The 15,121-nt window shown below is 38.8% G+C and overlaps 1 protein-coding gene across 3 annotated transcripts in view; it reads right to left on the reverse strand.

Annotated features, from left to right (window-relative positions):
- LOC134358560 (fibrillin-1-like) overlaps nt 1–15,121 on the reverse strand; it is a 462,213-nt gene that overhangs the window by 7,053 nt on the left and 440,039 nt on the right. For all 3 annotated transcript variants that reach the window (XM_063070931.1, XM_063070932.1, XM_063070930.1), the window contains 2 exons: nt 6,094–6,325; nt 4,749–4,926 (listed from right to left, as the gene is read on the reverse strand). In XM_063070931.1, the coding sequence (XP_062927001.1) occupies nt 4,749–4,926; nt 6,094–6,325 (410 nt within the window). The remainder of the gene's footprint in view (nt 1–4,748; nt 4,927–6,093; nt 6,326–15,121) is intronic.

A 15,121-nucleotide genomic window follows, 5' to 3' on the forward strand; every position in this document is an offset into this window, starting at 1 on the left:
ATTTTATTTAGTTGGAAAAAATGCAACAGGCAACTGGCAAAGGTTCAAGAGTAAATAGATGGGATGTATTTTGATACTAGTCCTGAGGCTAAATTCCCTAATTTAGAAATGCAAGTGTATTAGGCAGCCACTACAAAAATGGTTCTGCCAAAATTTGGAATTCTTTGAAAATGGATATGAAATATCTCTGGTACTGGATGACAGAGGTAGCTACACTCAAGGTGCAGGACACAGGAAACTGGATGACAGTCAGGAAAGGCAAAGGGTTTAAGAAAGCCGTGTAGACTATCCCGTGGCCATCCCCCTCAAGAACAGGTATACCACTTTGGATATCATTGGGAGCGATGACTTAGCAGAGGAAAGTCACAGCGGGCAGGTCTCTGACACTGAGTCTGACTGTGACTCAGAAGGGAAGGGGGAGAAGAGGCAAGATGTGGCGATAGGGGATTTGTTAGGGGAACAGATAGGAGGTTCTGTGGATGAGAATGAGTTTCCCAGATAGTACCTTGCCTCCCAGGTGCCAGGGTCTGGGACATCTTGGACCAAGTCCTTAGCATTCTTAAATGGGAGAAGTCGTGATCCATATAGTTCAGGGAGTTAGGTGCGAAGTTAAAGGGCAGGACCTCCAGGGTTGTGTCTCAGGATTACCACCAATGCTATGTGCTAGTGAGGTGAGAAATAGAAAGATTATACAGTTTAACAAGTGGCTAAGGAGTTGGTGTGGGAGGGTGAGTATTATATTTTTAGATCATTGGGCTCTCTTCCAGGGAAGGTGGGACCTGTACAGAAGAGACGTTTGCACCTGAAATGGAAGGGATTAATATCCTAGCGGGAAGGTCTTGCTGTACACTGGGGTTTAAACTAGAGTTGCAGGGGGTTGGGAACCAAGTGGCAGAGCAGATAGTGGAGAGGTTGTGGAGACAGGTGTTGTTAAGACTTCAGACAAAGTTAGGAACCAAAAGGTTGAACATGGTGCGAATTATGTCCTGAGCTGCCTGTATTTCATTGCAGGAGGTATCGTAGGAAAGCCAGGTGAGGGCTGGCTGGTGCCGCAATGACATCGCTGGACCCGGGAGCGGAGGTTCCCGGGTTCGAAACCAGTCGGGTCCGCTCCCGAGTATGCTTTCCATCCATGCCGGGTTGAATGTCGAGATCGCAACTCAACCTTGTAAAATAAAGGGTAAAATAATACTGCGAAAATGTCTATGTGGGGAGTGGCGCGCCACACAGTCTCTCTCTCGCTCCGCGCCTTGTAAAAGGCCATGAAAAAGACATCATCACGGAAGCACACATGCACACACAGACACACATGCACAGACCTGCACGCACGCAGGCACATACCAAAAAAAAGGAAAGCCAGGTGAGTTCAGGGCATAGAACAACACCTGGAATTATGATATTACAGTCATTAATGAGACTTTGCTGTAGAAGGGGCAGGTCTGGCAGCACAATATTCTCGGGTTCCACTGTTTTAGATGCAACCGAGCGGGAGGGATTAAAAGAGCAGGTATGGCGTTATTTGTCAGGAAAAATGTCACATCAGTGTCAGGACAGACTGGAGAACTCGTCTAGTGAGGCTTTATGGGTGGAACTGAGAAATAAGAAAGGTATGATCACATTAATGGGTCTATATTACAGACCACCCAACAGTCCAAGGGATTTAGAGGACCAAATTTGCAGGGAGATCACAGATTGTTGTAAGAAACATAAGGTTATTATTGTAGCTGATTTTAATTTTCTACATATTAACTGGGAGTCCATTATTGCAAAAGGACTAGATGGAATAGAGTTTGTCAAATGTGTTCAGGAAAGTTTCCTTAATCAGTATGTAGAAATCCCAATGAGAGAGTGTGCGATACTTGATCTGCTATTAGGGAATGAGACAGGGCAAGTGACAGAAGTTTGTGTAGGGGAACACTTTGCATCTCATGATCACAAGCCATTATTTTCAAAGTAAAAATGCAAAAGATAGGTCTGGTCTGTGGGTTGAGATTCTAAATTGGAGAAAGTCCAATTTTAGTATTAGAAAGGATCGGGCAATTGTGTATTGGGCAGGCTGTTTTTTGGCAAAAGTACACTTGGTAAATGGTATGCCTTCAAAAGCGAAATTTTGACAATACAAAGCTTATGTGCGCCTGTCAGACTAAAAGGTAAAGACAACAGGTGTAGGGAATCTTGGTTTTTAAGAGATATTGAGGCCCTGGTTAAGAAATAAAGAAGGTGCATAACAGGTACAGGTAGGTAGGAACAAATGGGGTGCTTGTGCAGTGTACGAAATGCAAGGGAACACTTAAGACAGAGATCAGGCATTCAAGAGTAAATTGGATTAGACATTGGCTTTATGGGAACTGTCAGAGAGTGGTAGTAGATGATTGCCTCTCTGACTGGTGGGCCTGCGACTAGTGGTATCTGTGCTGGGTCTGTTGTTGTTTGTTCTATATCAACGAACTGGATGATAATGTGGTTAACTGGATCAGTGAATTTGCGGGTCATACCAAGACGGGGTTGCAGTGGACAGTCAGGAAAGTTTGCAGTGGGACCCGGACCATCTGGACTATATATATATATAAATTGATTTAATTTTTTTCCCTATATTATCATGTATTGCATTGTACTGCTGCCGCTAAGTTAATAAATTTCATGACACATGCCGGTGATATTAAACCTGATTCTGATTCTGAAGTTGTCTAAGACACGGGTGAGGCCTAATCTGGAGTATCATGTGCAGTTTTGGTCATCTACCTATAGGAAAGATGTAAATAAAGTTGAAAGAGTACAGGGAAAATTTACAAGGACGTTGCTGGGTTTGGAGCACCTGAGTTATAAGGAAGATTGAATAGGTTAGGACTTTATTCCTTGAAATGCAGAAGATTGAGAGGCAAACAAAATTATGAAGGGTATAGATAGGGAAAATACAAGCAGGCTTTTACGAAAAAGGTTGGGTGGGACTACAACCAGAGACCATGGGTTAAGGGTGAAATGTGAAAAATTTAAGGGGAACTCGAGGGGAAACTTCTTCACTCAGAGGATCGTGAGAGCGTGGAATGAGCTGCCAGCGCAAGTGGTGTATGCAAGCTCAATTTCAACATTTAAGTGAAGCTTGGATAGGTACATAGATGATAGGGGTATGGAGGGCTATGGAACTGGTACAGGTTGATGGGAGTAAGGAATTTAAATGGTTCGGCAGGAACTAGTTGAGCCGAAAGTCCTGTTTCTGTGCTGTACTTTTCTATGACTATAACTTTTTAAATTGAAAATAAAATTTGTACATCTGATATTTGTTTTATTTAACTGTGTGTCTGGGAGCAAATGATGCTTCCTTGTTGGTGTTTTATTCACTGTATTTTGGTTTCTGTGCGGCTACCAGTTGAAAGTCATATAAATTCGTTTAGATTTTTTCCTTTTAAATTTTAACTGACTTTTTAGAAGGCAATTGAAAAGAAAATTAGCTCAAAATTTTAACAGGGAATAATCTCCATTAAATATGAAAAATAGCTTATAAACTTAAATAACTAAATATACACTATAACACCAAACATAATAATAAAATGCAAACAATTACCTATATCAAAATATTATACAAACAATTAATTGTATGATAGAGTTCTATAACAGAGCTTCTATTTTCTTTTCTAATGCTTATTCTTTTGCTTTGTGCAGGAAAACACTCCCCCAACTGAGCCCATCAGATGCCAGAGCAGGCAGCTTTCATGATGGACTACTTCATGATATAATGCCAAAACTCTGATCAGCTAACAGGAGGTGATGCAAACATCTATCGTGTTGCTTAACTTCCTTTAGATTCAATTGCCTAGTATCATAGGTGCTTACCTGGCAGTAAACACAAGAAATATAAAGAATAATCTTGAAATATCATTAACAGTCAAAGCTGAAATAGAGTAAAAATGTTTACTAACAGTCTAAATAGTAGTTGCTATTTTAACATTAATTTAGAAGACTGAAGGGTAGCAAATATCCCCTTCAAAAATTACAGGAAGATTCAAGAAACTACAGGCAGGTAACCCTTACATCTGTGGCAGGGAAGTTGTTAGAAAAGATTCTGAAGGACAGTAATTATGTTCTCTTGGAAAAGCAGGGCAGATGATGAGTCAACATGTACAAGAGAGATCACATCTCACAAACGTGATGGTTTTGTTTGAGAAGGTAATTGAGCAAATCAATTAAGTGGGAGACATGATTCACCTGGACTTTAATAAGGCTTTTGACAAGGCAGGCTGGTCCAGAAGGATAAAACACAAGATATCCACTGTCCGTTGGAAATCAGGATCCAAAATCAGATAGAAAGCAGAATGTAGTGGTGGATAGGTGTTTATATGACTTTAAATCTGCAACAAGTGGTGTACCATAGGGATTGATGCTGGAAATTTTTATTTTTTTTATATGTAAATAACATGCTGAGAATATAGATGGTATGATTAGTAGGTTTGTAGACAACAAGAGTTGGTAGGGTCACATACAATGAAGAAGGTTGTAAGCATCTTCCCTTCACATGCTATGCATTAAAGCTGATTGCCATGGAGTTTGAGACTCAGTCACAATACTTCAATGGGACATGTGCTCCTCCGAGGAGTTATTAGGAAACAGTTACAATGTTGTAAGTTTAAAGAAGAACAGATAAACTGATCTCTTTCACATACTCAAAACTCCTGCTAAAATACATCATGTGCTATGTTTTCTTCTGTAATGGCAGCCAGTGCCTTATCCACATAAAAACAGCCATCAATTACCTTTGCTTCATTCAAAGTCATAGATTCCTTTTCATTGGTTGCTCTTCGACGTCTTCCTTTGGGGTAGCCATTAACTTTGCATTCATAACACGCCTCAGGTGATAGACTATTGTCTTCTGTGTCACCTCCTATTGGAAACATCTGCCCTTTGCTAAATCCCACTCCAGAGACACAGTGCCTAGTCAGAAAATGTCAAAATATATGTAATTTTAGATACAACTACAAACATTAAAAAACATGAGTTAGATTTTGTCTCTTCTACCTGGATGAGAATCTAACAGAATAAATTTGGGCTGCCTGCCACGTAGTCCATCCCATTTTAATTTATTGAAATCAATAAATTGAAAACCTAGCTGTTTCTCTAGAGGGGATATTATCTACTTCCCATTTTAAATAAAGAAGATGAAAACATACTGCATATTAACTACTACTGTAGAGACAAAGACTTCATTAAATTTATATGCATAACTTTCTATCATATAAAATGTGCCAATAGATATCATCCATACTGCAAGCACCAACTTTAAATTAGAAATCCATGACTAATTGCTGCACAACACAAATATTTGAATAGTTGAAATTGAATTTACAATGAAAATTAAATGATTACTTAGAGAAAAAGTTCTTAAACTTTTTGGTGTCAGGATCCAAAAATAATAGCCCCAGTGACTTCTCAAGCTCCAAATTAAGTTTGTCAAGGATGGTTACTCAGTCTGTTCTTGATAACTTGCTTTCAGCCTCAATGGAATATTTGCTATTAATTGGAGTAATAAAGTGATCAGTTTTTGACATTTTATTGCTTTCAGGATTTAAATGTTGAGGATAATTGCATTTACTATTCAATCTGGTATGTGAGGTCTTTATATTTGAAAGGACCAAATAACATGGATCAGCAGGAATACGATCGAGAACAATTTATGAAAACTTGAAATAAAACAATTGTTAGACCAAGACAATTCTGATATATGGATATCTGTAAATATATGTACATGTTTTTGTGTGCAGGTGGAATTTGACCACTCACATACAGATGTGCTTACTTGCAAGCTCTTGCCCTGTTCTTTACCTCTCCCTTAAACTGATTACTCACAGTTTCCTTGTTCCCCTCACCCTCAACCTCTTCTCTTCTCTTTCTTTCCCCCTCACAGATATACAGTTTCTCCCTCTTTCGTGGGATGGTGATAACTATGCCATCTGAGGTCTGTTGCTTAGATCAGATCCTGTCAAGTTTTTCTGCAGAGAAACCTCCTGAGGTTTCCTTCCACCCATCCAATGCTGTCTAGTAATCAAAGAATTAGTTGTTTTTAAAAATTGTAATAATTTTATAATCCTAACTGGCTTTTACCCTTGGCCAACTCTGTAATATCCAGGTGGGCAGCCACATAAGTAACCTCCATCAGTGTTTGAACAGCCGTAGTTACATGGATTTTTGGAGGAAGAACATTCATTTATGTCATGACAAGATCCAGAAATCTGTTCATAAGAGAATCCTGTTGGACAGAGGCACTTGTAGCTTCCCAGTGTATTGTGGCATGCAGCTCCTCCACAAACATGAGAGTTCATGCATTCATTTTCATCTGTTGGCAAAAAAAAATCATGAAACAATTAAGTAAACAATATGAAGACCGAGATTTAAAGACCTTCCTTTCTGTTGTTTCTAATATCAGCTTGCTTTATGAATAAGGGCAAATGGAACAATCAATATACAATATAGTACCAATAAATTCACCATAACATTATAAATTGGTGAGTCGAAGTTTACTTCATAGAAAAAATGAAGACGGATCAATTCTACACGTGCCACTACATTGCTTTTCTACCCTTCCCCAAACAAACTAAAGCTAAAAGGAAAAGGAGATCAGTACAGGTACCTAATGCTGAAATTCTAACTTAATTCAGAATATTTAAATCATTCTTTAACTAAATCATATCACAAAATAATACTCATCAAATTGTCATCTTGTTACTGCTCTGAATGCTATTGCTGTATACTGATTGAAGGCTTCTCCCCATCAGATTCAATAGATTCAGACTGACTCTTTACATTTCAATTACTTAATAAGATTTTAATAGAAGTCTCAGGCATTTGTTAAGTTATTGGGAATTAGGCCAACAGACTAGAGAGGAACTAAATCAAATGTAAAACATTTTATGTTCTTGAATAGATGTGACGTTGCACTTCGTTAGAATTGTTCAGTTTATGGAATCATATGAAATAATTTATCCACTTAAAATCAGGAAGGCAGAAACTCTTCATTGTGGTAGTTAACTGATGTTCCATTATGTAATTATCTGCAGTTTAATGTGAAAAAGACTAAGGAGCTGGTGGTGGACCTGAGGAGGGCTAAGGCACCGGTGACCCCTGTTTCCATCCAGGGGGTCAGTGTGGACATGGTGGAGGATTACAAATACCTGGGGATACAAATTCATAATAAACTGGACTGGTCAAAGAACACTGAGGCTGTCTACAAGAAGGGTCAGAGCTGTCTCTATTTCCTGAGGAGACTGAGGTCCTTTAACATCTGTCGGACAATGCTGAGGATGTTCTACGAGTCTGTGGTAGCCAGTGCTATCATGTTTGCTGTTGTGTCCTGGGGCAGCAGGCTGAGGGTAGCAGACACCAACAGAATCAACAAACTCATTTGTAAGGCCAGTGATATTGTGGGGATGGAACTGGACTCTCTGAAGGTGGTGTCCGAAAAGAGGATGCTGTCTAAGTTGCATGCCATCTTGGACAATATCTCCCATCCACTACATAATGTACTGGGTGGGCACAGGAGTACATTCAGCCAGAGACTCATTCCACCACGATGCAACACTGAGCATCTTGGAAGTCATTCCTTCCTATGGCCATCAAACTTTACAATTCCTCCCTTGGAGGGTCAGACACCCTGAGCCAATAGGCTGGTCCTGGACTTATTTCCTGGCATAATTTACATACTATTATTTAATTATTTATGGTTTTATATTGCTATATCTATACTCTATTCTTGGTTGGTGCAACTGTAACGAAACCCAATTTCCCTCGGGATCAATAAAGTATGACTATGACTAATGTTTTAAAATTCAAAAATGAAGTAATATTTCAAAATAATTTCTCAAAGAAGGTGCCAAGCATCTGGTTTTCTTCTTGCACAGCAACTTTACAACATCCAGTGAAATAAGTTGTATATCTGAAACAATAAATGTGAAAGCTGCTAAAGCTTTTAAAAAAGATGCACTGAAACTAAATATAGATTACTAACTTAGTCAGTGTAGACTCAATAATAGATAGCTTCTGCATTTATGCTGTAAATGACAATAATGACAATATTATACAAGTTTGGCCAGTTATCTACAGGAAGTGGAAATATCATGCTTAATAAATGCACTGCACATATATTTATTAAATAGGAATTGAGAATTTAGATTAAAAGCTTTGAACATATTTCAGTCCTCTCCTCCTTCTTCATTTATGGTCAGTGACATTAGCCTCAATCTATTATTCTTCTCTCATTTTCACTTTCTTCCTTCCATCCATGTTTTTATTGATTTACCCGTTGCAATGCCACATCTCAGAACTTGCATGCCTCTTGCCATGGGTAGTTTTTTTTTCAGATTAAAATACTGTACACTTTTCTGGGAAGCTAAATTGTGCAGCTGTGAAAAATGGGCTCTGACAGACGATAGCATATAACTAATTTCAACCAGTGCACCATTCTTTGCTAATCTGTGCTACACTTCCATGATTTCAACCATCATCTGGTGCCTCTCTCATGTCCATTTCCTAGTGTATCAAAGCGTCACCATTCTCGAGTAGCTAGTACAGTTCAACCTAGCTAGCAATAATTAAGAGCAGTTGCACCTCTTAAAGAGGTATTTTGTGGCTAAAACATTGGTAGAGGTAATTCTGGAGGTTTAATTCTGGTGAGAGTGACTTTCTCACATAGCATGAGAAGTCCTAAAAGACAAGTTGGAGAAGTGTCCTGAATTAGCATTGGACCAAAATGTTGCCAGAAAAGCCAGCATTAAACACAAGAAACAACATTTCACGCAACAAACAATCTGGTATAGGAACTCAGCAGACTGAGCAGCATCTGTTGGGGGAGGGTGGAATTTTTGTATTTTCTAATTTGCATCAGAACAGGGTTTTCAAGATGTGGATGTAATACTGGCGAAAGTTCAATGATCTTGCACATATGATCAAGTTCAGGGAATACATCCTTGCATCCCAACCACTACCAACAGAGATGGGAAAATTTGCAGATGTTGGGAATCCAGGGCACCCACCCAACAATCTATATAAATTAGAATTTAGGCCTAACTTTACATGTCCCCTAATACATTTGCTACTATTTTGAATCTTCCTTCCATAGCTCACAACTTATATGCACAGCCAGGTATTCATCCAAAGTCATCAAGCCATCCAGGGGAACTACAGCTCCAAAAGCTTAGTGCCTTGGAGGAGACTTTGCTGGTCATACCAATACTGGCTTTCACAGAGTTAGTAGCTAGTAGTGGTGAAGAGATCATAAAAGTCGCTGTATGCTCTTATATAAATTTACTTTCCATATTCGACCTCCCACTTGACCTAGAATATTAACTGAGTACATGCTACAAACATTCAGGTCTTACTGGGTGCCACGGTAGCATAGCAGTTGGTGTGACACTATTACAGCTCAGAGTGTTGGAGTTTGGAGTTCACCCCTGGCGTCCTCTGTAAGGAGTACGTATTCCACTCTACCTCTCTCCCCATGGAGTGCGTGGGTCTTCTCTGGATGCTCTGGATTCCTCCCACAGTCCAAAAATGTACTGGTTAGTAGATTAATTGGTCATTGTAATTTGTCCCAAGATTAAGTCAGGGTTAAATCGAAGTTGTTGGGGTTACTGGGTAGTGCAGCTTGAAGAGCTGGAAAAGCATTGTATCTCTACATTAAAATAATATCATCTATGGTCTCCCTTCAACATCAGTCATTCTTTGTGCCTTTGTATTGTCAGTCTACCAAGAATCTGTTTACCTGTAATACGCTTTTCTGGTAGTTTTTACACTTTATTCTGTATTGTTATTGTTTTACTTCATTCTTCCTCATGTGCAATGAAATGATTTGATCACTGTGAACAGTATCAAGGACAAATTTTTCGCTACCTTGGTACATGTGACAATACTAAACCAACCAAATTCCCACTAGGGGAAGATGCAGTGGATCAGCAACAGAAGTGTGCTGAAGGGACTCTGTTATTCAACTTGACATTCACAGTCACCTGTTTAGCATTAAGCAACTCTTTGCATACTGTACAGATGGAGTGGCACAATAGCATTGGGGCTAATGTAACACTTTACAGTACCAACAATCAGAGTTCAATTCCTGTTGCTGTCTGTAAGGAGTTTGCATGTTCTCCCTGTGTCCACATGGGTTTCCTCCAAGTGATCCGATTTTCTCCCACTTTCCAAAGTCGTACGGGTTAATAAGCGTGAGCATGCTATGCTGGCGCTGGAAGCAAAGCAACAAATGCCGGCTGCTCCTGAACATCCTTGATTTGTGTTGGTCGTTGATGCAAATTATCTATTTTACTGTATGTTTCAGTGTACATGTGACAAGCAAACCTAATCTCTATCTTTAGATTAGAGGTAAGATGTTCACAGAGCAAAACATGAGACAGGAGTGGCAAATATTGTGTATAAGGTGACATCACACATTAATTCAGCTGTATAGATTCTTATGATGATTTCAGTAGTAGATGGTAATGTTTACGCAGGGTAAAACATTTGGTGCATTGACAGCTGTGTCAGAAAGCATGTATGCAATGTCATGAATCATAGAGATGTCCTGTTTCAACCTAGTACAATGCACTGTGCATGCATAAGCACTTATGTTGTTATGTTTATTTTGTTGTGTAAATTATGTATAATTTATGTTAGTTTATGTTATCCATATTTGTCTTGTTTGTCATGTACTGTGCTATGGCTGTAAAGAGCTAATATTCATGGCATTTATACTTGAATATGCTTGTGACAACAAACATGAACTTGAATGGGGGATTGAGAACATTTATTAAAATTATGATTACACCAGTAGGGCTTATACTTCTTAACGGGACAGTGGTCTTGATTTTCTCTCCCACCGTTTTTCTTTTTTCTTTTTTTCCCTCCTGCTGTTGTTGTACCTCAGTTGCTAGTAAAAAAAAAGCCCACAGATTTAATTTTTTCTCTCAACCTCATTCTACTATCTTCTCTCCATAACCTTTGACACCCTTACTAATCAAGTACCTATCAATCACTGCCTTAAATACCCCCAATGACTTGGCCTCCACAGTCATCTGTGACAGTGAACTCCCATGTTCTGGCTGAGGAAAGTCCTCCTCATCTCTGTTCCAAAAGGACTTCCTTGTATTTTGAGGCTGTGCTTTCTGGTCCTACACTCCCCCACTATGGGAAACATACTCTCCACATCCACTCTATTCAGGCCTTTCAATACTCAGCAAGTTTCAATAAGATCCCTCATTATCCTTCTAATTTCCAGTAAGTACAGACCCAGAGCCATCAAACGCTGCTCATATGTTAACCCCTCTATCCCAAGGATAATTCTTGTAAACTTTCACTAGAGCCTCTCCAACACCAGTCCATCCTTCCTTAGATATAGGGCTCAAAACTGCTCACAATACTCTAGTTTGACCAATGTTTTATAAAGCCTCAGCATTATATCCTTGCTTTTATATTCAAATCCTCTGGAACTGAATGCTTACAAATGCATTTGTCTTCCTTACTGCTAGCTCAATCTGTAAGTTAGCCTTTAGGCTAAAGTTTAGAGAATCCCATGTCCCTTTGCACCTCCAAATTCTGAATTATCTCTCCATTACAAAACAGTTGACACTCTTTTTTCTTTTACCAAAGTGCATGACCATATGCTCTATGCTGTATTCCACCTGCTACTTCTTTGCCCATGGGTCAGGGGGTATGGAGGGAAGGCTGGGGCGGGGTTCTGAGTTGGATGATCAGCCATGATCATAATAAATGGCGGTGCAGGCTCGAAGGGCCGAATGGCCTACTCCTGCACCTATTTTCTATGTTTCTATAATCCCAACCTGTCCAAAGCTTTCTTCCTCAGTGCTGGAATGGTGTGAGGTCACAAGGAATGCATAGGTAGCTATGGGGGAATAACGGTGAATGTTTGTACATTATTTGTGTTTCAATAATGGCAAGGAAATATAGCATTTGTGGCATTGATTGCTGGTGCCACAGTAAGCAATAAACCACATCAATCTGTTGATTCAGCTTGGCAAAAATCCAGGACAGTGGGAATTATCATGGGAAACATTGCATAATACAAATGTATAAAAACTGCTTCAGTTACCCTAACTTTAACATGTTTGAAAGCATTTATATTAACTTCATGTAAAACAAATTGCTCAAATTTAATTTAATCCTACAATGTTGAGTGCCTCAGTATATTTAGAAGTACATTACGTTTGTTCATTAGTGAGATACAGCGTGGAATAGGCCCTTCCAGCCTTTTGAGCCACGCAGCCCAGCAATTCCCCAATTTTTAATCCTAGCCTAATCACAGGACAATTTACAATGACCAATTAACCTACTAACTGGTACGTTTTTGGATTGTGGGAGGAATCTGGAGCACCCGGAGGAAATCCATGCGGTCACGGGGTGAATGTACAAACTCCCTACAGGCAGCAAAGGAAATTGAACCCAGGTTGCTTGTACTGTAAAGCTAACCACTATGCCACGTTATGTGCCATGTCGTTATGACATCGGCAATCATGGTCTTTCCAAGACTATGATTGTTCTTGGCAAATTTTTCTGCAGAAGTAGTTTGTCATTGCCTTTTTCTGGGTAGTATCTTAACAAGACGGGTGACCCCAGCCATTATCAATACCCTTCAGAAGTTGTCTGCATGGCATCAATGGTCATATAACCAGGATTTGTGATATGCACCAGCTGCTCATACGACCATCCATCATCTGCTTCCATGATTTCACGTGACTCTGATCAGGTGGCTAAGCAGGTGCTACACCTTGCCCAAGAGTAACCTACAGGCTAGTGGAGGGAAGGAGCACCTTACACCTCCTTTGGTAGAGACGTTTCTCCACCTTGTCACCCAAGTATATTACACCTTGCTTAAAAATCAAGTAACAATTTGAATTATGATTACATAGAAAATTGTAATTTATTATAAGTAAGGCTTATAACAGAACAGAACTTAAAATAGATTCAAAATAGAATAGGTATATCTTTAAATGGATTTGAATAATTTTTTTGTTGCCAACTTTTAAAAATTGTTTTGGATAGTTTAAACCTGTTATATATTCCTGGTATTCTAAGTAAAGTTTATACTTTAGTGAAGTCATGGTTTACAATAAATCATTTAAATTGTCCCTAAGCTAAGGAAGGGGTAGGTTTAGGCTCAGAGTTAACTGCCATTGGAGACTACTGATTAAATTGACTGCAGGCCTGGTCATTAGTAACAATTTCAATGACTACAATGTACTGCTACTGTAAAACAACAAATTTCACAACATATGCCAGTGATATTAAAGCTGAGTTTGATTCCAAAGAAATTTTTTACCCATCTGAGGCCACAAGGTAAAATGTTCCAGAAAAATAAACTTTCACTGTCGGCTTATTGTACTGGACCAAGAGCATAAAGGGATGTAGCCACAGAGATGAGAGAGTTGGTCTGTATCCAGAAGATGAGAGGAAAATAGTTTTGTGGGTAGGATAATCAATACCTACCAATGTGAACTACTTAACAATTAGCGTTATTTTTTTTTCAGACGATGATATATACATGTATTGTTGTGAGTGTCTATTTACATTGCCTAGAAATTCCTTTCTCCCTTTTTACTTGTGCCAAAATTAGAAATGCATGGCATGCTGAAGCTGCATTTAAAAGTTCTATAAAGATTCCCAGAATGGCTTTGTCAGGTTTCCTTGTGCAATGCTGTACTATGTCAATTATCGAGCTTTATTGTACTGTAAGATTTTGCAGTTAACCAGCACTTAACCTTACAGCTGCAAGCTCAGGAGGCAGTCTTTATTGGGACATATGCACAAAACAAGTGATTTCCACTTCCAAGAGTGCTGTTGCCTCAAGAATGGATGCTGCAATGATAGCAAAATGTAAATTACTCCATGTCCCATAGAGATCTGGTGTAGCTGGTAGAAGACGGTGCAGCTAGTCTTCTAAACTTAGTTTGGATGATTTTACTAATTCAGCAGGAAGAAGGAAACTGTAAGATGTGGTAGAGATCACTACCCTGGACTGACCCCAAATCTAGAATGCTGAGGAAGACCATGACTGTGATGTTCAAGAAGCAATGCAGAACAGTTTTGTGTGTGAGTTTGTATTTAAGTGTCTGGGAAGCTCACAGATTAAATGGCAGAGTGAACAGTTAGGCTACCGAGCACCGTGGAGCAGGATGACAAATAATGCAGACCGAATGCTGCCCTTCATTGTTCCAGAGGAACAGCATTAGTAAAAGCTGGCTACTCTCTGAGTAGAGAGAAACTTGGATTGTTTAGACTAGTGAGGTTGAAAATCACAGTGGAAAATAATATTGGGTGGTATCACCGATATATTGAAAATATCAACAGAAGATTACAAGTAGAATTTTCCATCAGGCACTGAGAGACCCTCAGATGGCTAAATCTATTTTCAGTGACACTGCCCTTTTGCAAAAAGAAATTTCTAGACATTCCTCTGAAAAAAAAGTTTTAAAATAATGTAAAGTTGGGTACAAAAATACTTCAATATTTTCATCTTTTAAGTAACGAATTACTATCGATTCTGAACACTGCCAGTTGTATGAATTACTTTTTTCCTTGCAGAATAATACTTTAAGCAGAGGTCTTTGGTTCTGTTCTCAGATTACAAAATAAACAATCTATGAACAAAATATTATCTAAATCTTCAAATGAGGCACAGATTGATACTATGTACCTTAAGTATTAGTTTAGTTGAAAATTAGGTTTTTCTTGTAGTTACATTGTAAATTGATTCTAACCCAAAAGAGAAAATATAATCTACTTGGCCACTAACAAAGTGTTTCAATAGCATCTTTATTGCAGTGAAATGCACAAAGGTGCTTCAAATAGACGTACTATCAAACAAAATTTGCACAAAACTATAGAAGTAGAAATTAGGGTATATAGCTTAAGGAACATTAAGGAACTTAGGGTATAAGTTTAAGGAACATTAAAAATAAAAAGGCGGAAGTTTAGGGAGACATCTTCCTTCCCCTACCTTTTTCTTTTAAACAACTAAGAACATAATTCAGTAATAAATTAACAGATGGATCTTCATGGGCAAGTACAATTGGTCAGAAGAGGACAAAATATACTCTGGCAAAAATATCTGTCATCCTTACCTGGTCTGGTCTGA

Source organism: Mobula hypostoma, chromosome 18, assembly GCF_963921235.1.
Source record: "Mobula hypostoma chromosome 18, sMobHyp1.1, whole genome shotgun sequence".
Lineage (NCBI taxonomy): Eukaryota > Metazoa > Chordata > Chondrichthyes > Myliobatiformes > Myliobatidae > Mobula > Mobula hypostoma.